General features: G+C 41.4%; 1 protein-coding gene across 7 annotated transcripts in view; it reads left to right on the forward strand.

Moving 5' to 3' along the window:
* Window positions 1-21,050, forward strand: part of AUH (AU RNA binding methylglutaconyl-CoA hydratase) — a 69,741-nt gene extending 48,691 nt beyond the window's left edge. For 5 of the 7 annotated variants that reach the window (XM_061625820.1, XM_061625793.1, XM_061625831.1 and 2 more), the window contains 4 exons: window positions 6,321-6,508; window positions 15,412-15,462; window positions 17,164-17,211; window positions 20,472-21,050. In XM_061625820.1, coding sequence (XP_061481804.1) covers window positions 6,321-6,508; window positions 15,412-15,462; window positions 17,164-17,211; window positions 20,472-20,549 — 365 coding nt within the window. In that variant the 3' untranslated portion in view covers window positions 20,550-21,050. Of the gene's footprint in view, window positions 1-6,320; window positions 6,509-9,076; window positions 9,228-15,411; window positions 15,463-17,163; window positions 17,212-20,471 lie in introns of those variants that run through there. The other 2 variants (XR_009762450.1, XM_061625801.1) reach the window with 2 other exon arrangements.
* The last annotated feature ends 3,537 nt before the right edge of the window (window positions 21,051-24,587 follow it).

A 24,587-nucleotide genomic window follows, 5' to 3' on the forward strand; every position in this document is an offset into this window, starting at 1 on the left:
TGGAAGCCTGCCCCAAGTTCAGTTTCCCTCAATAGGACGGGAAGACACATTGGTATTGGTAGTGGGAGCTGAACGACACTGATTAGCCCAATGATAACCCTTTTTACATTTCGGACAGATTTTCTTTGGCCGGTTTGTAACAGTGCCCCCACCTTTAAATGCTCCTCCGCCAGGAGCCCGACATTCCCTTCTGAAATGACCAGGCTTTTGACAATTAAAACAATTGCCTGTAGGTTTGTTACCCTGTCTTAATGCCCCAGCTAACAATGTCATGGCATGAACATGTGTACCTACCTCTGCACAAGCTTGAATCATGTCTCCCAATTCATATTGCGGTCTATGAATAATGTTTTTCAAAATCTTTTTACAGTCTGTGTTAGAATTCTCGTAAGCTAATTTTAACAATAATTCCCCTTGTGCCTGAGGGTTATCAACCTGCCGTGTCAGAGCCTCTTTCAAACGGTCAACAAACTGAAAATAGGGCTCTGTTGCTTGCTGCCGTACATTCGTAAAAGAACGTAAGGGTTCTTTCCCAGCAGGCACCTTTTTAAATGCTTTCTGTATACACTCAGCAGTTCGATGAAATGCGGCTTCAGGCAATACCCCTTGTTGTGCTATGGTAGCAAAATTACCTGACCCATAAATTTGCTCGGGAATGATATTAGCATCCCCAGCTGCTATAGCAGCATGTCTAAATTCTTGGTCCCAAACTACATATTGCGAAGGAGTCAAAATCATCCTAAAGAGATCCTTCCAATCTTGAGGGATCATGTTATATCCAGTAGCTACTCCTTCCAACATCCCTTGTACATAATTAGCCGTAATCCCATATTCTCTTACTGCCTTATTTATTTCTCTAATAACAGAAAACGGAAGAGCTGTCCAAGTTGCTATGCGATTATTAGCATTATTAGGATCTGGCTGATATGTAACGGGAAAAGCTGAAATTGTACCCTCCCAGTCTCCCATTTCTTCCATAGATAATAATCCTGAGGCTGCAGCCTGAGCTATGGCTGCTTTAACCTTCCCAGTAACCTGTTCTTGTTGAACTGGAGGGCTATATGGAGGAGCATTTACAAATTTCTCAATATCCTTTTCAGGTGTAGGTAAAGAAAGTTGGGGATAAAGAGGAGTTTTCTGGTCAGAATTGGCAAACAGCGATGTCTCTTTTATCCCTAAATGACTAATGGCCTCAGCACACTTTTGCCATAATAAGAGATGGTGAATAGGTGCTCTTGGTTCTTCATGTAATTTTCTCCCTATCTTTATCCAATCTGACTGACGTAGTGATCCTTGCTCTGGATACCATGGACATTGACATTGAATTGTTTTTAACAATGATTCAATGTGAGAACGACTTATAAAAGCTGAGGTATCCTGTTTTAAAATTTTTTGTAGCTCTTGTGCATGAACCTTCTGCTGAGCTGACAATTCCCCCCCCATACTCACGAATGGGAGCTGTACGCTGAGGTGCACCGTTGGCTGATCCTGCCAGTGGGTACGAGGGTGTTTGTTCTGAATCACGTCGGGGTCACCAGATGTAGATATCACGACACAGTGAGACACGGTGAGACCAGAGTTCAATTTCGGAGCCCCCCTCGTAATTCTCGTCTCCGCTTTTATTTTACCTCCGCTTGGAGGCGTGGATTATTTTCTCTCCATAAACAGCCTATGACCTTTAACTATTGTATAACATCACGTACATACATAGTACAACAGCATTATCTACGTGGCAATATGCAGGCAGTTATTTAACCACTACAGATGTCAGTATCGTTTACAGCCATAAAGTTAACCACATCCTGTTTTTCCACTGGTCAGATCGCAATGTCTTGAGAGATAGTGTACTGAGAACAGCAGCGTGGTTTGCCAACGTATGCTGTTCATTCAGTCCACCCCACAAATATTGATATACATGTTTAACTTAGGTCTATTAATTTCAGTGGGTCCACTCTTGAGTTACACAACCCATTATTTTCTGTCACAGGGGAAAATAAGGTAATTAAGTAAAAGGCAAACTAAAGTTGTTCAGGCAATTTGATGACTCTTGCCCAGGTTTTAAGGTATAAGGAATAATACAGTATTCCTTATAATAATAGCAGTGTAGAAAAAGAGGAGGGCAGCCTCGTAGCTTATGGAAGGTGAGGTATAGCTTTGGGCAGAGAAGGATGGTAGGTGGAAGAAATGGGATTGATGCAGCCAGCAGCTGCACTCTCTTCCATATCTCTTCTCAGCCAGAATTATGGTGGATTATTAATCTGTAAATAATCAACCCTTGTTTTGATGCTTTTCTATGACTTGATTCTAGCCTTCTTCCAAGAAAACTAAAAAATGCATATAGTTTTATGGGGTAGCTTTCTGTCTCAATCTACTTCTAATGGAGTAGAGGCATTTTGTCTTATACAAGACATAAATGTAAGAAAAAAATAACAAGAAGAAGGTCTCTGGTAATAGACCACCCTTTGCAACAATCCAGCAGCCCCTCAGCTGCCCTCTTGAGATGCTTAGAAGTGCTCTCTTCATCAGCTTTCCTTTTTTTAAGAAGTATTGTATAATTTAGGGGAAAACATGTATAATTTTGAGAGCTGCACATATGTTATCTTCTTGAAACTTTAGAAATTTAATGTCTTTCCAAATATTAAAACATGGATTTCTGAGTTACATATATTACCAGCTCAAGAGAAAATATTGCTAAACATGAGAACATAATATTTAGACTTTTCATAGATTTTCTTTATTGGATAATTCTGTATTTTTTTAAAAAAATATATTTTTGAATTATACCCTTTCAAAGTGGCTTACAGCATAAAAATATAAAATGCAGCAAGTGAATTTTCCATTTCTTATTTGACTGACTTATCCCAATTGACTTACTTTATTAAGCAGATTAAGAATTAGTGGAAGCCTGAGCTGTCTTTGCTGATGTAATATAAATATTTGTCACATTTGGAATTGTGTATGTTTTTGTGTTTAAAATTAATCTAAACTTATTTAATTTAAATATAGTCTTCTATTCCATTACATAATGTGACACTCAACAAAATATTTAACAGCTCTCTTCCGCTATATCTTGATGGATTGTCTATTCTAAGTAGTTTATATATTGGGTGTAACTTCCTTTTTCTGATTGTGGTTGGCAGGAAGTACATACTGTTTGTACATTATCATTGCAGAACATCCACAGTATCATTGCAGAACATTAATCAGCAGTGTACACTATCAGATTGTGCTTGATTGACACTGATAATGGCTGTTGGTAGAGACTACTCTCTTAGCTAAAAATAACTAGAATTTGCACCTTTATCTGTCAAGTCAAATACCAGCTTCTCTTCTTTATTGATGAGAGAGCTGCTTATTCTATTAAAGTGAATATGTGAATTAATCCATAGAGGTTTATTCTGATAACGTTAGACTTTTTTTGTAACTCCTGTGCTTACTTTTTAATCAGTACTGAGAAGTTGGTTGCTGGGTAGAATATGCTATTCCATGCATATAGGGAGATACCACAATGGGACTAGGACAGCCTTTCCCAACCAGTGTGCCTCCAGATGTTGTTGGACCACAACTCCCACCTTCCTGACCATTGGCAATGCTAGCTGAGGCTGATGGGAGTTGTGGTCCAACAACATCTGGAGGCACACTGGTTGGGAAAGGCTGGACTAGGACATGCAATTTTAAAGGACAAAGACTTAAACACTTGTTAAGTGTCTTTCCAGTCCTTTCCCCAACCCAGGAAAACCTGAAGAAACTCTCACAGCTTTCATGTGCTGCTGCTGAATGCAAATGTTTTGAAAGACCTCCAACATCCATGAATTGATGCTGCATTAGCATTCTAACATGGGATGTGTTACCAAGAACCTACTAGATAAAACTTTGATGATTAGTCTTTCCCAGATTTGCCTGTAAGGTTTCTTGATGTAGCAACAGTTTAGTCTGGGGCAGCAGGAGAGTAGCTGTAATTTATCAGAATGCAATCTCTGTGGCCAGGTACCGCCTCCAGGAGCCCTTTCATTTTGAATATATGTACACTCTTGATACGGAGTGGGGGGATAATGTTGGTGTATCACCTACCCCACTGCCCAACATTTTCCTACCTGAGCTGTTAGAGGTGATGTTTGTTTGGTGTTGAGGTCTCCCAGGCTTATGGTTCTGGAGAACTTCTGTATCTATACTGAATCTTTCACTATTGGTCCAGATCAGGATTTCTTGGTTGTTTCAAGAAATTTCACGGGGCAGGGGACTCGGAGAGATGCTCAGTCCTTGAAGAATGATAGATTCTTGGTAGCTCTAATTTCCTGCTTCCTTGACAGGCGGTCCTGTTGAAGCCCTTGCTGATCTTTGGAATGTGGGGATGGTCCAAACAGTTCACATGATTGTTCCTAAATATTTCCCAATTGGCAGAGCTGGAGCAACTCCTTGGTTTTCTGAGGAATTTGGAGTAATGTCAAAGCTAGGGAGACAAATGGAGAAAAAAATGCAATAACTTCAACCAACATGGCCTAGAGTCCATTTTATGAACAGCTCAGTGGCTATGATAGAGGTGAAGAAATCTTACTTCTCTGCCACCACTATATCTACCCAATGTAGTCCAACAGAGTTGTTCCAGGTGTTTAGGAGCTTGCTACGTTCTGCCCCATAAAGTGTGGAAGCAAGCCTTGGTAACCTGCTGTGAAGAAAATTAACAAGAGATTTTGTAGATAAAATAGCTTCAATAGTTTGAACTTCTCTTTGAATGCCCGTTCATTTCTGGTTGGTATCATGGTGCTACTATGCTATTTTTGGTGAATATTCTTCAGTTTTTTCAGCCTGAGAACACAGACAGAATCTTTGAAGAGATAAAGCATACCATGTGTATACTTGCCCCGTGTCCATATTGGCTGATAAAAGTGGCCAAATGAAGTTTGGTCAGTTGAGTGTAATTGTACAAAGTGAGTATTCTGTGATGGTGGCCTATTTGTGATGGGAACTGTGGGGGTGACCTATCTATGAGGGGAAATAGATGTGGTGTGTGTGTCACTGTTAGTTCAGTTGGACCAATCAGTGGCTTTTGATACCATCAGTTGTGCTATCTTCCTAAGCATCTAAAGTGAATGGGGAGGGAGCCACTGTGTTACAATGACTCTTAGTTGTTCCTCGTAGGTTTCAGAATATATTTGGGGACTTCTACTTATCCCACATTGCCATTAGCTTTTGGGGTCCCAGAAGGTTTCTTATTGACCGCTGTGTTTGATATCCACATGAAGTTAATGGGAGAGGACATCTGGAAATTTGGAATACAATGTCATCAGTATGCTAATGACGCCCAGCTCTCTTGTCTCCTTTTCACTGATTCTAGGGAAGCCATGAAAGTACTGAATCAATGCATGAGAGATCAATGAAGGAGTGAATGTGGGAAAACAAACTCAAGCTTAAGCTAGACAAGACAGAGGTGTTGATGATAAGAGGGAAGGCTGATCTGGAAAGAGGTATTCAATGTTTTCTAGCCAGGATTGCACTCTTTCTGAAAGAGCAGATACACAGTATGAGAGTGCTCCTGGACCAGACTTGGTCCTGAATTGGCAAGCAAGCAGCTGTAGCCAAAAGTGCTTTTGCTCAGCTTTGGCTATTGTGGCAATTGCAGCCTTTTCTACAAACATCTTACCTTCAGTTGCATCTGCATTTGTTACTTTGAGGGTATATTTCTACTGTGTGTTCTACTTTGAGTAACCCTTGAAAAATATTAGGAAACTGAAATTGGTGCAAAATGTGGTGGTGAGGCTACTGACAGGAGCCTGGTCATGTGACCATGTTTTGCCAGTAATATCAGCTGCACTATCTTCCAGTATGTTTCTGAGCCCAACTCAAAATGCTGCTTCTTACCTTTTAAAGCCATAAATGGCTTGGGAAGTGGATATTTGAAGGTTTGACTCCTCCACGAACCTACCTCTATCGTGAGATCATGGGAGGAGGTTCTTTTGCATGTTCTTCTCATTGTGTGTGAAGTGTGGAAGGCTGGGGTGTGTGATTGGGCCTTTTCATAAGCAGCATGCAGACTATGGAATCCTTTACCTCAGGAAATTTGACCTCTTACCACATGTCTAAAGGTTTATATTCCTTGCTATTTTTCTCCCCACTTCCTTTTTGGGTGTTGTTGGTGTAATTATTTGGGTTTTTTGTTTTGTTATGTATTTTTATTATTGTCAGCTGCTTGGAGAACACTTACAGTAGAAGATGCGCAATATAAAGGACTGAATAAATATTCCTCTGGTTCATGGCACTACTTGGTCAAGGAAAATTATGGCAGAATCAATATTTGCATTTTCTCTTGTGTCTTTCTACAGGAGGGACACAAAGACTTCCTCGTACAATTGGAGTGTCTCTGGCAAAAGAACTAATCTTTTCGGCACGTGTAGTTGATGGTGAAGAAGCAAAATCAATAGGATTGATCAGTCATGTGGTGGAACAGAACGAAGCAGGGGATGCTGCCTATATAAGGGCTTTAGCTCTGGCAAAAGAATTCTTACCTCAGGTACAGTCCAAATGGAAAACGCTGTATAACCTATCATTCATTTTCATTGGGGTGGAGAAAACAATTGGGAAAGCTTTAAAAAAAGTGATTATCACAAAATATATTTAAATACATTATTATTAAAAAAAATAGTTGTCATTTACTCATGGTGCTACTTGGGCTCATCTTAAGACGACGGCTAGAGCACAAGTGGCGAAAGACGTGCTGTGAGGCTGATCGGGCACGAGTAAAACATCATAACCATGCCTACTGTGTGGCGGTGAGGGCGGCGAAGAAGGCCCACTTCTCTGCCTCTATCGCATCCTCAAGTAGCCATCCGGTGGAGCTTTTCTGTATTGTCAGGAGTCTGTTGACATCAGCTCCAGGAAATGGAGTTTTGGACCCTTCGGAGGTCCACTGAATTGTTTGCTAGGCACTTTGAGGGTAAAGTTGCTCGCCTCCGTAGTAGTCTTGATACCCCCTCCACATCTACTGTAGTCCCCAGTGTGGTGTCCAGTGCAATGTCTGCTGCAACTTCTTGGGAACGGTTTCAGTTGATGCGGCCTAATGACGTGGACAAGGTGCTTGTGATGATGCGGCCAGCAACGTGTCCTCTCGGCCCTTGCCCTTCTTGGCTTACTAAAGCTTGCCAAGTGGATACAGAGTGTGGTCAACACATCATTGCAGGTAGTTCCGGGTGCCTTGAAGGAGGCGGTGATCCGACCACTCCTGAAAAAGCCCACCCTTGACCCATTGGTTTATGACAACTACTGACCAATTGCAAATACCCCCCTTTTAGGGAAGGTGATTGAGAGGGTTGTGGCGCAGCAGTTGCAAGTACTCTTGGATGAAACAGATTATCTAGACCCATCCCAGTCTGGGTTCAGGCCTGGTTATGGGACTGAATCAGCCTTGGTAGCCCTGATGGATGACCTTTATCGGGAGAAGGGCAGGGGGAGTGTGACCCTGTTATTCTTACTTGATCTCTCAGCAGCTTTTGATACCATTGACCATGGTATCCTTCTGGGCAGACTTGGTGAGCTGGGTATTGGAGGAACTGTTTTAGAGTGGTTCCGATCCTATCTCCAGGGTCGCTCTCAGAGAATAGCATTGGGTGACTGTCTTTCGGCCCCCTGGCAGTTGTGCTGTGGGGTGCCGCAGGGTACCATCTTGTCCCCCATGCTGTTTAACATCTATATGAAGCCCTTGGAAGCAGTCATCAGGAGCTTTGGGGCGAGGTGTCAGCAGTATGCTGATGACACCCAGCTCTATTTCTCCGTAACATCTGAATCGGGAGAGGCTGTGCAAGCCCTGGACCGGTGTTTGGACTTGGTGGTGGGCTGGATGAGGCCCAATAAACTGGCTCTCAATCCTAGCAAGACAGAGGCGCTGTGGGTTGTTGGTTCCCGAGTTCAGATAATTTGGCAGTTGCCTGCTTTGGATGGGGTTGTACTCCCTGTGAAAGAGCAGGTCCGTAGTCTGGGGGAGCTCCTGGATCCATCTTTGTCGCTATAGGCCCAGGTGACCTCCGTGGCTAGGAGTGGCTTTTACCAGCTTTGGCTAGTAAGACAGCTGCGGCCATTTCTGGACCAGGATAGCCTGACCACTGTTGTCCATGCGCTGGTAACCTCCAGGCTGGATTACTGTAATGCACTCTATGTGGGGCTGTCCTTGAGGTTGGTCCAGAAGCTGCAGCTAGTGCAAAATGCAGCAACGAGACTGCTCACTGGGGCAGGGTATCGCCAACATGTCTCTCCGCTGCTGAAAGAACTGTACTGGCTGCCCATTTGCTACCGGGCCAAGTTCAACATTCTAGTTTTGGTGTACAAAGCCCTATGCAGCTTGGGACCACGATACCTGAAAGACCATCTTACCCCTTATATACCCAGCCGATCACTGCGCTCTGCAGGTGACGGCTTCCTGCAGATACCATCTTATCAGGAGGTTCGTTCTGTACAATATAGGAAACGGACCTTTAGTGTGGCGGCACCTACCCTGTGGAATTCCCTCCCCTTAAATATTAGACAGGCGCCATCTCTGCTATCTTTTCGGCGCCTTTTGAAGACTTTCCTCTTCCAACAAGCCTTTTAAGTTGAGACCTATCCCACTCTGTGTCTGTGTTAGCATTGCTTTTAATAGGTCTTTTAATATCTTTAACCCTTTTTTTAAAAAAGATGTTTTTAAAGTTTTTTTTAAAATGTTTTTAACGTTGTTTGTTTTAATGTATTTTAAGGTCTTTTTATGATGTTTTAAAGTGTTTTTAGTGTTTCTGTTTCCCACCCTGGGCTCCTGCTGGAAGGAAGGGCGGGGTATAAATAAAATAATAAATAAAATAAATAATAAGAAGCAGATCCTTTCCTCTGTCATTATTATAGCTGTGTTTTTAATCCATCTATATTTTTGTTGTTGTAACTTTACAATTGTGAATTGAAGATGAACCTTTAAGGCTTCTATTACTCTTTATGTTTAAATCTTCCATGCATGTTTTACATGCGTAGCTCTGTTTGTTTCTATGATGCTGTCATTAGAATAGGGCATGCCTTTATTGAATTCTTGCGATGGTGAATGTTTTTATTTCTTTGTCTCTAGAATTGCCCATTCAGTTTTCCAAACTAAAATCTACAGATTCTCTGCATGAACAAAAAGTATTGAACAGACACTTTGTAATTGGAGGGCCAAATTCTAAACACAAGCAAATTCCATTAACTGATGGGATTTGTATGCATGTAAATGTGTTTAGGTATGTAGCTTTATATATTCTTTAAAATAATGTCTTTTATAAATATTTATAATGAATTGTTTGGTTACTCTCTGATCTTCGTGTACTGATATAATGTCATTGTGATAGCAGATTCTTCAGACACATAGCTCGCAGATTCTTCTATCATTCACATGGCTCAAGAGAGCACATCTTAACATTTATTTTGTGGATGATAGAAATCTAGTTTGTTTCTTGTTAGTGGTTTTGCACCAGACACACATCATTCACATATCAAAACATGGTAGTTGCTGTTTGCTTCACCTCAGTAGTTATATGCCTACATTTTCCAGTTTCTTTGGTCTATCCTGTCCTGGTCAACAGTTTGTGGTTAGCAAGGAGAGAGCTTAACCACCAGGGTTCAGACAATATGCTAAGCCAAGCATTGGGAGCCCATGTATTCCAGTAAATCATAGTTTGGCTTACCATGACATGCAAACCAGGCCATTGTTTGATGCAGTTGGACAAATAATGAGATCAATCAGTATGTTCAATGTGTTTGTAGAATAACCTGTACTGTAACCAGGATCTATAATTAGTTCCTTTAGCAGCTTTTGTCCAGTTGAGACAAGCAGTTACACTTGACTCCAGCTAATGCTAGCCCCAGCAAGTAATTTTCAAATCTGTTGCTTGCTTTATATTCCTTCCTGTCTAACAGTGTTTAATAAAACATTGCTATTATGGTAAACTTGTGCAACTTAAAAAGGCACACAGAGCATCATATTAGGGTAATATGAATGCTGAAATTAATTGAAGATAGGATGAAATAGTATGAAAGACGCCCACTTGATGAAACAATACGGAGAAAAGACATTTGGGAAAAAGATGCGAGAGTGATGTTGGAAGTTCATAGATTGTTATGGACCAAATGTAAACAGAATGAGAGAAAATGTTGCAAGGTAGTAGAAAGGATTATGACTCTTGGAAATTATTATCTGGTAAAACCTTTAATTTTGAGATTAAAGTAACTTTCACTTTCTCCTTATTTCAGGATTTTTATGCCACTTTTCAGAATAAAAAGCTCTGAGGGCTACTCACAAACAATATCATAAAACAATTCAAAAATATAGAACAGTATACATTTAATCTTAAGCGGCAGTTCATAAAGCATAGTCTAGTCCACTCCAGCAATCCAGATAAAACAAACACTTTAACGTGACTCAAAACAGAGAACAGCAACAACTTAAAATCCTCCCCTAACTAAAAGATCAAAATAATAATAGAAGTTTTTAGGATACATTTAAATTGGGAAGGAACCAGACATAAAGTTCTTGGGAGGAAATTTTGCTGATACTGGGCCACCTGTCTCTTGTGCCCACTAATCTAATGGACCGCGGTGATAAGCAGGTTAGCAGAGCTGCTGTGGCTAATCTTAACCCCACACAGGTTCATGGGAGAGAGGTGATTCTTCAGATAAGTTCCTGGCTGGGTCAGGAGGCATAAAAGCCTGGCTGCCCTTTGGATCCTTGGAAACAGCTGCAGCACTGGGGACTGTAGAAGACCTGCCCTGGGAATGAGTACCTGAGCATCTGGATGCTTGCTTGCTCACTCCTCTGGGTTGCTGTCTCTTGAGACAGCTGAGGTCCCAGGTAAGAACTGCAAGGACTGTGAACCCCTGACTGCAGAGAGAGGCAGCAGACAATCTTGAAGCCTCTTGCATCAGCTCCTGGCTAGGTCAGGGGTATAAAAGCCTGGCTGCTCCTGAGTGGTGGGTCTGCCGCTGGCAGGGGCGACACCAAAGGGGGGGAGCCCCTTGGGGAGTCCCAAGGGCAAGGGCGCTACCCCCTTCTATTTTTTAAAACCAGTCTAGAGGAGATTGGTAGTGGGGAGGGCGTATGGCGCATGTGTAGTTCCTGCACAGGGTGAGAGCCTGTGCAGTGAATTGAACAACAAGAGAAAGTCGCCAGATGCCTTTAGAGTGAGAGTCTGCAACTGACAGAAGGCTGGCCCTCCCTGGGTGTGAGATGGGGGGAGTAGATGTGCCCTATGTGAAAAATATTGAGTGGATCTGACTGTTCCCAATTTTCTCAGAGGCCTACTGGGATAACTGATTCAAGTAGGTTTTGTTGGTGGGCTCTTGTGTCCATATCAAGTGTTTAGGAGGAGTCTTAGTGAGGAGCAACATGGGTGATGCCACCCCAATTTCAGTGATTATGGACACCAGGAGGTATAGCCTTGGGGAGGTGGTGAGCTACCATAGAAGAAAAGGACAAGGCTATTTACGCCTTGTCCCTCGCTCCCACTCCTCTCATGGACGGGTTCCTCATTGCTCATCTGCTGTGCCCACTAGCCTGTGTATGTTGTTGTTTAATGCCAGATCAGTACACGATAAGACCACACTCATCCATGATTTGATCATGGGTGAAAGTGCCAGTTTGGTGTGCATTACTGAGACCTGGGTGGGTGAATTGGGAAGAATTGATCTGACCCAGCTTTGCCCACCTAGATACTTGGTGCAACACTAGCACAGGCTGCAGGGCTGGGGGCGGGGAAGGAGTTGCTGTGGTCTACAGAACTTCCATCTCAGTCACCAGGAAACCACTCTGTCTTAGAGCTGGCTGTGAGGGCCCACACCTGTTGTCAGGCCAAGGAGACAGTAAACTAGGGTGTACCATCCACCCTGCTGATTGGCAACTTCTCTGACCGAGCTGGTGGAGGCCGTTCTGGCTGTGGTATGGGAGGAGCCCAGAACGATAGTCCTGGGTGATTTAAATGTCCATGCTGAGGCTGCCTCTGGTGTTCTGGCTCGGGACTTCATAGCCTCCATGACGACCATAGGGCTGTCTCAAGTTGTCACTGACAACTTGGAGATGAGGGGGGTGGATGTCACCCCCATTGTCATGGTCAGACCATTTTCTGGTGAAGTTTAGACTTATGGCTCTGGTCCTCTGCAGGGGTGGTGGACAGATTAAGATGGTCTGCCCCTAGAGGCTAATAGAATCCACTGGATTCCTGAATACTCTGGGGCAGTTCCTAGTAGATAGAGCAGGTGACCCTATTGAAGACCTTGTCACACTGTGGAACGGCGAGGCATGTCTGGCTCTAGACACGATTGCCCGTGAGCATCCTCTCTGGCACTGTGGAGCCTGGTTTGCAACTTGGTACATCAGTGAACTAAGAGCAATGAAACAGGCTGGACAACAGCTAGAGTGCAAGTGGCGAAATACGTGCTGTGAGGCTGATTGGGCAAGAATAAAACATCATAATATTGCCTACTGTGGGGTAATGAGGGCGGTGAAGAAGGCCCACTTCTGTGCCACCATCGCATCCTCAAGTAGCCATCCAGTAGAGCTTTTCCGTATTGTCAGGGGCCTGTTGACATCAACTCTAGGAAATTGAGTTTTAGACTCTTCAGAGGCCCGCTATGAATTGTTTTCAAGGCACTTAGAGGGTAAAGTTGCTTGCCTCCTTAGCAGTCTTGTTGCCCCATTCCCATCCCTAGTGCAACACCTGCTGCAACTTCTTGGGATCGGTTTCAGTTGATGTGGCCTGATGATGTGGGCAAGATGCTTACAGCAATGCAGCCAGCAACATGTCCTCTTGACTCTTCCCCTTCTTGACTTATTAAAGCTTGCCAAGGGGGTTTGACCAAGTGGATCCAGAGAGTGGTCAACATGTTGTTGTGGGAGGGAGTGGTTCCAGCCGCCCTGAAAGAGGTGGTGATCCGACTGCTCCTGAAAAAGCCCACCCTGGACCCATTGATTTGCGACTACTACTGCCCTGTCGCAAATACCCTCTTTTTAGGGAAGGTGACTGAGAATCTTGTGGCACAGCATTTGCAAGCACTCTTGGATGAAACAGATTATCTTGACCCATTCCAGTCTGGGTTCAGGCCTGGTTACAGGACTGAATCAACCTTTATCAGGAGAAGCATGGGGAGAGTGGGACCCCATTATTCTTACTTGATCTCTCAGCAGCTTTTGATATAATTGACCATGGTATCCTTCTGGGCCGACTTGATGGCGTGGGTATCGGAGGCACTGTTTTACAGTGGTTCCCATCTTATCTCTAGAGTCGTTTTGAGAGAATAGCATTGGATGGTTGTCTTTCAGCCCCCTGGCAGTTGTGCTATGGGATGCCACAGGGTACCATCTTGTCCCCCATGCTGTTTAACATCTATATGAAGCCCTTGGGAGCAGTCATCAGGAGAACTGGGGCAAGGTGTCAGCAGTATGCTGACGATACTCAGCTCTATTTCTCTGTAACAACTGAATCAAGAGAGGCCATGCAAGCCCTGGACCACTGCCTGGACTCAGTGACGGGCTGGATGAGGCCCAATAAACTGGCTCTGAATTCTAGCAAGATGGAGGTGCTGTGAATTGGTGGTTCCTGAGTTCAGATAATTGGTCAGTTGCCTGTTTTGGATGGGGTTGTACTCCCCCTGAAAGAGCAAGTCCATAGTTTGGGGGTCTTGCTGGATCCATCTTCATCGCCAGAGGCTCAGGAGACCTCAGTGGCTAGGAGTGCCTTTTACCAACTTTGGTTGGTGAGACAGCTATGGCCATTTCTGGATTGGGATAGCCTGTCCACTGTTGTCCACGCCCTGGTAATCTCTAGGCTGGATTAGTGTAATGCGCTGTATGTGGGGCTGTCCTTGAGGTTGGTCCGGAAGCTGCAGCTGGTGAAAAATGTGGCAGTGCAACTGCTCAATGAGGCAGGTTATCGCCAACATGTCACCCTGCTGCTGAAAGAATTGCACTGGCTACCTATTAGCTACTGGGCTAAGTTCAAGGTTCTGGTTTTGGTGTACAAAGCCCTGTACAGCTTTGGACCAGGATACCTGAAAGACTCTCTTATCCCTTAGATACCCAGTCGATCATTACGTTCTGCAGATGAGGGCCTCCTGTAGATACCATCTTACCAGAAGGTCCATTCCACATGATATAGGAAGTGGGCTTTTAGTGTCCCTTTGGAGTTTCCTCCCCTTAAGTATTTAACAGGAGCCATGTCTGTTATCTTTTTGGCTGAAGACCTTCTTCTTTCAACAAGCCTTTTAAATAGAGACTTTATCCCAGAATGCGTCTGTGTTAGGAATTGTTTTTTAATACGTTTTTAAAGCTTTTGTTTTTTAAAAAAATATTTTTAAAGATGTTTGTTTTAATATGCTTTTAAGGATGTTTTGTTGTAATATATTTTAAAGTCTGTTTTTATGATGTTTAGAGTGTTTTTAGTGCTTTTGTTTGGTGCCCTGGGCTCCTACTGGGAGAAAGGGTGGGATATCAATCTAATAATAAAATAAAACAAATAAATAAGCTGGTCTCATACTGCTAAGGGCTTTAACAAGCAATACCGAGCCTTTAAATTGGGCTCAGAAGTGAACAGCTAACTGGTGCAGCTGATATAACACTTAGCCCTAACAAGCTTTCAGGCTCCTGTGTACTGTACCAACTGAAGTGTCTGAGCTTTCTTTAAAGGCAGCCCCACATAAAATAAATAAATAAAAATAAAAACAGCCAAACATAAAGCACAATACAGTAGTCTAGAAGTAACCTGGGCATGAGGAATTGAGGTAAAGCCCACTTTTTTCTAGATAACAGTCATAGCTGGGGTGCCACCCTAACCTGGTAAAAGGCACTTGTAGCCACCCGCATTCACCAATACTGCTGAGTCCAGGGGAACGGAGCACTTGATTTTTTACAGGGAGTGCAACCCCATCCAATTGCCAACTGTCAGTCCTTATCCAGTAATTCTGAAGAAGCATTAAGCTATGTATTGTAACATTAGTGAAAGATTCTGTGCAATGCTAAATTGGTATGTTTTATAGCAGTTCTTACTGCTCTAGTTTTGCAAGAGCCGTCTGTAAGCTTTCCTCCAAGCAGAAAATCATCTTTAGATTTAGTTTCACATTTCTCAGGCAGTGCTGACATGAGTTATAAAAAAGCGCTTCCTTGAGTGGCAGACACAGTCAGCATCCAAAACTGTTGATCCATCCGCATGTTTTTTGAGATCACCATGTCAAAATTATAAAAAACCCAACTCTTATGCAAAAATGTCCTTGTGTTCTGTGGTATTTTCTTAGCAGAGTAGTAGAAAACTGGGTCTTGTCACGGTTATTAATATTGCTGTCGAATCTGAGAGTACTAAAATGACATCAATATTTGAACACTTTTATTAGATATCCTGCTTTGTATATAAAAGCCTCAATCTAGTCTATTTTTAATTTTAGGGGCCAGTAGCAATGAGAGTTGCAAAACTGGCCATCAATCAAGGAATGGAGGTAAGAAAAATGTTTGGGCCTGTCTCAATTTGTTTATTTATTTAAAATATTTTTTTTACCCTGTTCCCAGAACAGCTTACAGATAAATAAAAAACAAGATGGTCTCACACTTGCAATGTAGACATACTGCAAAAGGAAAAAGGAATGGGAAAGGAGAAGGAAATAAGCAAACTCAGGAACCAGTTCTTAAAGTTACTTACCAGTTAAGGGGCAAAGTAGATGTGACAGCAGCACAGTCTGATGTGGTTTGTATCAAATACCTATAAAGCAGATGTGGTTAAATTATTCAAAGCACAGTAGGGGGAGGGAACTGTGTTCAAAATTTCCCCTGAAACTGCATCTCTTGTCATTTTTTCCTTAGTGGGGTTACTTCTTGTTTCTGAGTCCCACTGGGAAGAAAGTGGTCGTGAGGGGCATGGAGCTTAAAATTATGGCACTACCCTCCCGCCCACATTTGTAGCAACATAAATTCTGCCCTAAACACACACACACACACACGGGATCAAGGACCAATTCTGATCCACAGGTGTCCCACCATCATAACTAATTTTAAAAGGACTAACATGAACTGGGTTTGTGCCCATTATCTCACCTTTCACAGAAAGTAATTTTATTTAATCTAGAAGAATTGCTGAATTTGGCAACCTGATCCGATTTCCTTGTACACTCAAGAATCACTCTTTTGCTCATATCATACTGTTATCAGGACTGGCAGACTTCTATTTGCAGATGTGGTATTTGACTAATTATTTTATTTCCTAATTATTTTATTTCCTAACTAGTTGTACTGAGGGTAGCATGAAATTGTCCTGATATTCGGTACACAACAGGAGTACAAAAATGGGCTTGAAAATTGAAAATGGTCAGACATATCCTAAATGTTAATTGAGCAATATCCTTTCCCCTGTTTCAGGAAGGCAATTGGCCAAAAGCCAGCTTACCTTGTGTTCCTTAGCCCAATATTCTAAAGATTTGGTGCTGATCTATATTGGTTTATATACATGTATGATACCTGTTTAAAATAAAAGCATTTATAAATGGTTCTGTAAAGTTTGTTAGGGATATGATGCAGAGGCAGATAAGCACATCATCAGGTACTCAGCACAGTTATTGATGGGATTTCCTTGAAACAGAACCTCAAACTGAATTCTCAAACTGTTTTTTTAAATGTCCCTGGTTTTTAATGAGACTGCTTCTTGTTGATTTCATCTCACTATCCTTCAAGTTTCTTGCTGTGGTACCTGTTCATAAACTCTGGACTACTGGGCTCAGGTTTTCATTACACTGTATTTCTGTTTTTGTAAAATAACACTGAATTTACCACTTCTCACACAAGTCTCAAAAAACTGGATGTAGCTTTGGCATGATACGAATATATATTATAAAATAAAATAACCAGAGTACAGGATATGTTTAGCTTCTGTTTAGCTTCTAATCTTAGATTAATCTGAAGAAATTAGCAAACTTTCATATTTATTGTTGCAATTTCAGCATAGATATAATTGTAATAATAATAAAAGATCATGCCCAAACCTGGTATGTTCAAACTCTTTGTATATAAGTGTGAAATTTGGCCTAAGATTGTAGAAGTACTTCTCAAGATTTACCATTATTTTTGCTAAGAATTCATTTCTTAGTTGTCTCCAGAGCGCTTATGATATAAAAATCTTTTTCCTACATTTCATGTATTGGTTTTCACAGGTGGACTTGTTAACAGGTTTAGCAATTGAAGAAGCTTGTTATGCTCAGGTATGTAACTCAGTTTGTGAAAACAAACCCCTGAATCAAAGATTGTAAATATTCTTCCATCTCTGAATATTAGTAATCAGCGACTTGCATTTACATTGCTATAACCTAATGTAAAAGTAGCTTTTACTATTAATAGTGCACATATTTTCTAGTGGAGATCTGGAAATGTCTCAAGCATTCTGTATTTTTGTGAGAATAATAGAGAACTTATTTATCCATTATGCTGAATGAATACGTCATCCACTTAGTGTCTCCATGTTAAAGTGAATGGTAAATATTCCTATAAGGTACTAATGCAGGGTAAACAATATGGTGCCTTCCAGGTGTTGCTGGACTCCCAACCTCAGTCAGTCCCAGCTAGTGTGGCCAAATAATCAGGGATGCATGGAGGAGTCCAAACGACATCTGGAGGGCAGTATGTTGGCTACCTCTTTGTAAAGTATCTGAGGGATGGGCCCTCAGTTTGCTTCTACACATGATATTTTCCCTACAAAATATATATATTGTCCCAATTAAGGTGTAGTGATCTGCCAAAGTTTGGAATTGGGAAGTTCAGAGCTCAAGCATCTCCACTTCAGAATGTCTGTGCAAATTACAACCTCTCTGAGGGTCAGCTTGTAATTAGCTATGCTTCCCAGCATGGTCCCTCTTCATCACTATAGCTACCTACCTTTCGTTCCCATTGAAACTTAACTCACAGTGACAGTGATTGGAAGGGCTGCTGTTGTACCTTTATTAGGACCTGGAACCCTGCATTAGCATTGTGGGTGCCCAAGAAAATTTTGGGTTCCTAATCATGTCTCAGAAGTTCTAGAAACCTTACATTTCCAAATATCTTGGCACCCAGGATGCTGTAGTATTCCAACAGTGACAGCAACACCTCTCATCATTGCCTCCAGGTATGTTTTGGGGGAAAGGAAAGATGGGGGAGAAATCTCCAACCCGCTTTATATTGTTGTTGGTATCATTAGCTTGGAATGGGTCTGAGCTTCAAAGATGCTTGAAAGTGAGGTCTTTAATTAATCCCAGTGGGTGAGAGGTGGTGACCAGATATGACTAGAAGTTAAAAACGGTTTGTAAAATTTATTACAAATACATTTGCAGAACATTTTAGTTCATGAAAGATGAAAGCATAATAATATCAAAGAGAAATAAATGGCATATTATTTATAAATGAATCTTAGGGAAGGGGGTAATAAAAGGAACAGTGTATGCAGGTAAAATAAAATACAGCGATTACATGGGGAAAATAAAGCCATGTATGTATCCCAGTCTGTGTCCGTATTGGAATTATTTTTTAGATTTTTAAAGCTTTTTTAAGTTTTAAAGGTGCTTTGTTTTAATATGTTTTAAAGTGTTTTGTTTTTAAGATATTTTAGAGTGGTTTTAGTATATTTGTTTGCTGCCCTGGTCTCCTTCTAGAAGGGTGGGATATAAATTTTATCTGTATATGAAAGCTGAATCTGTTCAAAATTGTTTGAGCCAAAGGCTCCAGCCCCAAAATGAAGAAGGGACAGGTTCAAAGCAAGAAATTTCTTTTTCTCCCAGAGAAGGCAAACTGGGCTCCAAAGGCCTCAGAACAAGCAAAAACCTATTTAAAAAAAGTTGGAGCTAAGCAAAAATAAAATTATGTGAAGTAGTAGTAGTAGTAAAGCTCTAGCACTGAGTGCAGCCTCTGTTTGATCCTTAATGACACTCCAAATTTTCTCTGTTCTGATTTGTCCTTTTCTCTTCCCACTTCTTTTCACTAAAATTCAGTTGTATATGGTATCCTGGCTCCCAACTAGAACAGCAGACTCAGGACTCGAAGACTGGCTTTTGCAGAGTTTTATTCCAGAAGTTAGTGCAGGAACATAGCATCAAATCATACTAGGCATGAATCAGGATACAGAACACCAGCAGGTGCAGCTAGGTTGTGGAAGCAATGGAAAGTTGTTGCAACAAAGCTCTCACATCAAGACACTCCAAATAAAAAGAGAGGGGGGCAGGCACTCTATAAGCTAAATCTAGCATTTTCCAGTCTGAAGCAAGGTGGGGGGTTCTCCTGGGAAAAGAGGATAATTCCTCAAGTTGTAACCATCTCTTCCATCTGTGTGACCTTGGGGAAACTGTCAGCTCTGACTCTGTGAAGATTCACCCTCCTTATCTCTGGAATTGTCCAGCAGATTCATTAAGGCCTAGCTGCTGAATGAATAAGTCTGGGCTAGGTGCCAGCAATGAGGGTAGACTACATTTCTCACTCTGCCTCAGGTGAGGGGGGCTGCTGAGGCCTTCCTCAGCAGAAATGCTAACCGGACTATCGGGCCCAGGGCTGACAGTGTTTCAGGAAGTCTTTCCTCCATGGTCTCCCAGGCCCTTCTCCAACATCTGCAACTCTCTCCCCATTCTCTTTATCCTGTCAAATGTTCTCCATGACAATTGGTAAATAACAGGTCATGGAATAAATACCTGCAGAAACAGTTTCTTATTGTTTCAGGGGCTGACATGATCCCAAGCCTTAATAAAGGGTATGGGAAGACTCACAAAGGTCACCCAGTGTTGCTAAATACATGGAGTAACATTTTTTTATCTTTACATCAGTGCATTGTCTTAGTTTGGCTAAGGCCTTGTCAGCATTTTTATTTGTCACGTTCCAGATAGCAAAACACTTCTGCCCTCAAGGCAGACATTTAGGCCTGCTTCAGCCATGAGCCACAGCTTCTTGATGAAAGCTCTTCTTCCATTCCACTCCACTCCACAGCTATCTGGAATGATCACCTTCACCATTCACTCAGATTTGCCCCCAGAACTGAGTTCAGTAACAAGGCTAATTTTTGTTTATGCAAGATTGAGCCTAAATTACCTTCTTTTAGGGAAACCCATCCTGAATCAAGCTTGGGAAATCTCATTCACCTAAGTACAGCATGAATGTTCCTAACTTTGCTGCAAGTGCCCAGTTTAGGAAGCTACTTCCTAACCTGTACACTTATGACAAGATAAGCCTTTACATGTTCCTTCATCAGGATAATCTCAGTGCAGAAAGAGGATCATATGTGAAACTGCTAGCCCTTCCACTGTTTTAAATCAGCAAAAGATTGACTACAGAGAAGCATGATTGATTTACAACAGCTGCAGAGCAGGTTGTAATCATGGCTCAACTTACCGTTTTTCTTAGCTTTCTGTATTATGAAAGGAACTTGACAGCTCTATATGGTGAAGGTGCATGCAAATGTGACTTTAACTTTTAACATTGGCACTGAAAATGATTTTCTTCATTGTAGACTATTCCAACAAAAGATAGAATTGAAGGTCTTCTTGCTTTTAAAGAAAAGAGACCCCCTCGCTACAAGGGAGAATAGAAAAAACAGATGCCTTTCAAAAACAAATGAAATACACATACTACAGAAAGGACTTTTCAGCTGTATTTCACCTCAGAACCTGGAATATCGCAACCCGAAACTAAATGTAACCACACATACTTTGATATTTAGCCTTAACAGTTTCTCAAGGCTTTTCTCTGTGTTTTTCAAAGTCATTGCATTGTACAGCATTTTATTCCATATATTTCAAATGCATTCCTTATCAGTTAAATATATGAATTCCTAATATAGGCAAAGCTTAAAGTAACATCAAATGTACAAATCTTCTGCTGTTGGAACAAAATAATAAAACTCTGAACACCAAAAAATATGAAATGTACTGCATAAGGTTTCTAAATGAATCTTTAGATCAAAATATTACGCTTATTCTACTTGAATGTATAAATTACAAATAAAGTTAGCTGAACTGATGAGAGAAAGTATCTGAAAGCTTAGTTGTACATATATTATGTTGGAAAATAAAATCGATTTGGAAACTTTGTTATACTGTGGTGTTGCACAATTGTAAAGGGTGACTTGCTATATTATTTACACTGTCATGAAGTTAAGCATCATTAATGCAATTTTAATAATAAAATAGACCTTGATCTTAGATTTCCCTCTTAGAGCTGTTTGAGTACAACATGGCATTGGTCATGAGTTGTGATGTTTTCAAATGAAAATGAAATGGACTGCCTTCAAGTCAATTCCGAGTCATGGCGACCCCATGAATAGGGTTTTCATGGTAAGCGGTATTCAGAGGGGGTTTACCATTGCCTTCCTCTGAGGCTGAGGCAGTGACTGGCCCAAGGTCACCCAGTGAGCTACATGGCTCTGTGCGGATTTGAACCCTGGTCTCCCAGGTTGTAGTCCAACACCTTAACCACTGCACCTTGGAGCTACTCTTTGGCTGGTAATATGCATGTATGAATATTATTAATGTAGAATAGAAAGCTTAATAGAATCATTTTAAAATCTTTGCAAGGATTGTCCTATAGACACACACAAAAATCACTGCCACCACTACAGCTTGATATTATACATGTTTACTCCAAAGTAGTCACCACAAGGTGTGCACAAGGTTGTAGCTAAATGTCATGTGAAAACACCGTTTAATTGGTATGCTAAATGAAACTGCTAAGGGAAGACGGAAAACTGTGAAAAGGACTTCTTTTGCAGCATTGTAGAAGTAACTACTACATTTTATATTTAAATGTGAAGCCATCTTACAAATTCCAATATGACAGTCATGGGGAAATGGCACTTTCCTCTGAAAGTTTATGGGAACCATACGACTCAGATCTCATTAGAAAAGTTGTTCCTTAATCTTGGAGTATGTGGGTACATGGGGTGGGATCTGCCTCAGAGTGTATATCACAACTGGGTTAATAGAATTTATATCTAAACTATATGTGTCTCAGGTCATGAAAGGCTTTAAGGGAGAGAACTAGCACCTTGAATTGAGTTGGGAAGCAGACAGCCAGTGCAGCAGGGGCAGAATAGGTTGAATATGTTACTGCCTCCCTGTATCTGACAGGTGACAGTGATGTTATGTACTAGCTGCAACTTCCAAAATAATCCAGCCTCCTTAGACAGATAAAGTTGATTCAAGGTGTTACTCGTTATCACCAGCACCAGCTTCTCAAGGAGGAAAATAGAGCCCATGAGGCCTTTCTGCTCTTCTCCACAACATTAGTTACCAGCCTCTTAAGCATTGGTTTAAAACTGAGAACAGCTCCTGATTGCATAGAAAGAACTGTAGATCTGCGTGTTAAAAGAACTAATGATGCAGAACTCTAAAGCAAATGAAAATGAAACTATCTCTTGTTTTGACACATATTTTAACTGTTTGGCTGCTATCCAAAGTTAAATACTAAATCTTTGAAGTGAGGCTACTGCTGTCACCACTGTCTGACTCAATGTACTAGAATAAGATTTAATTTATTAATACAACATATTTCAAGTTTTTCAAATAACATTATGTAGCATTATCTGCTGTTAAAGTAACATTGCATACGGTTATACTCCAGCTGTATGGTCATAAAAGAGCTGATCAATGTGAAATGAAAAGAGCTCATTAAAATTAATCTTTAACTATATAGTTATAAGAAAATTGATTGTATAAGGTGCAGTGGAGTCATCCTTTTGCTGGCTGATACATCTTCTAGGGAGATCATTTTATGTTTCATAATTTTTGAAGTAAAAAGTGGAGCAGTTCCTGACAGTTAAACAAGACCCCGTATTTTGTTTTGTCTAAAAATGCTGAAATACTGTTTTTATTGTAAATGTAATTTATTAAGATCCTGCGTTCAGTTGTGCATGCTTAGGTGCATTCACTTCAGTGGGATTGAGCATGGCTAATCGATGCAGAAATAATACTAGTTCTATGTTGAATATCTCTACCCATTTCATCAAGATCACTGGTGGGATATAAAAATGGCTAGATACAGTGAAATCTTCAGGCATTTTCTGAACACTTGTGTTTTTTTACAATTACTAATTATAAATTTCATATAATGAAATCTTTTATCCAGTACATTTATTTTTCTCAGGGGAAATTCTCTTATTTTGGTACTTGACTACCTCCCATCAATTTCTTTGTATTTGCTAGTTGCGTTTGTTAATTTTGATTATTACAGAGTATAAAAGATGGTAGTACTTACTGAAACTAGTTTCAGCGGAAAAATCATATAGAAAATTCATATTATATTCCTAATTGTATTCACTAATAGACAAAAAACCTTGCGATTTAAGAACATGGCTATAACCAACAGATATTTCTACCATGTTACCAAATTCTTCCAAGCTACACAGGAAGTGGATTGAACTGTGAAAGACCAACCCAAATTGTGTTTGCATTTTGACAAATTTGTAGGGCAGTACAATATCTCAGAGATGAGGTCAGGTCTCTTGCTCCCCTGGTGCATTCACTATAGCTGCCCAATTTCCCTGCTTTTTAAAATTTGATAGAAATATCTGTGGGCCATAGGCACATTCTTAAACCACAAGGTTTTTTGCCTATTAGTGAATTTCTCTGCTTTTTAATCCTGGAGGTAAGAAAAGGGATCCTGTGCAAGTTTGCTGAGAATGGATTGATCATTTGCATGCTTATGGAGTTCAGTGGGTTTTACTCCCCTGTAATCATGCTTAGGGTAGGTAAAACTGATCACAGGTGATGGGGAGGGGAGGAAGGGAATGGGAGCAGGCAGGAGGGGGACGAAGGGGCAGATTTGATCATTTGCATGTTTGAGTTCAGTGGGATTTACTCACATGCAATCATTCTTAGGATAGGTAAAATTGACCATGGGGAGGGATGAGGAAGGGAAGGAGAGGAAAGGCAGGTCCAATCATTTGCATGCTTATTCAGTTCAGTGGAATTTACTCCCTTGTAATCATGGCTAGGATAGGTAAAACACGAAGGGGGGGAAGGGGGAATTGGAAGGGGAGGGGGGAGGGAAAGGGCAAAAGGGAGGTGATGTGAGGGAGGAGGAGGGGAGGGCAGGTTTGATCATTTGCATGCTTATTGAGTTCAATGGGATTTACTCCTGTGCAATCATGCTTAGGATAGGTGAAAGTGATCGGGGGGGTGGGGAAGGGAGGAGAGGGGAGGAGATCGGGTGGTGGGCACTGGGCAGAGGGGAAGCCCCTTTCCAAAAGGAAAACATTGTGAACAGTGTCATTTTTCACGGTTTCCCCCACCTTTTTATTATACAGCAGGCACATGTAGCCTCACCCAAATTTAAACCAAAGCTGTCCTTGGCCACATGCACACTAGACCTTTATTTCACTTTAGACATTCATGGCTTCTCCCAAAGAATCCTGGGAATTCGTGAGTAGAGGGAAAGAGGAAGGGGGAGCGGGTAGTAGAAGGAGGGGGAGGGATGAAGGAAGGGGGAGGGAAGGCGCAAAAGGGAGGTGATGGGAGGAAGGAGGGGGAGAGGGCAGGTTTGATCATTTGTATTCTTACTGAGTGCAGTGGGATTTACTCCCATGTAATCATGCTTGAAAATGAAATGGACTGCCTTCAAGTCGATTCTG

The sequence above is a fragment of the Rhineura floridana genome, chromosome 1 (genome assembly GCF_030035675.1).
Source record: "Rhineura floridana isolate rRhiFlo1 chromosome 1, rRhiFlo1.hap2, whole genome shotgun sequence".
Taxonomy (NCBI): domain Eukaryota; kingdom Metazoa; phylum Chordata; class Lepidosauria; order Squamata; family Rhineuridae; genus Rhineura; species Rhineura floridana.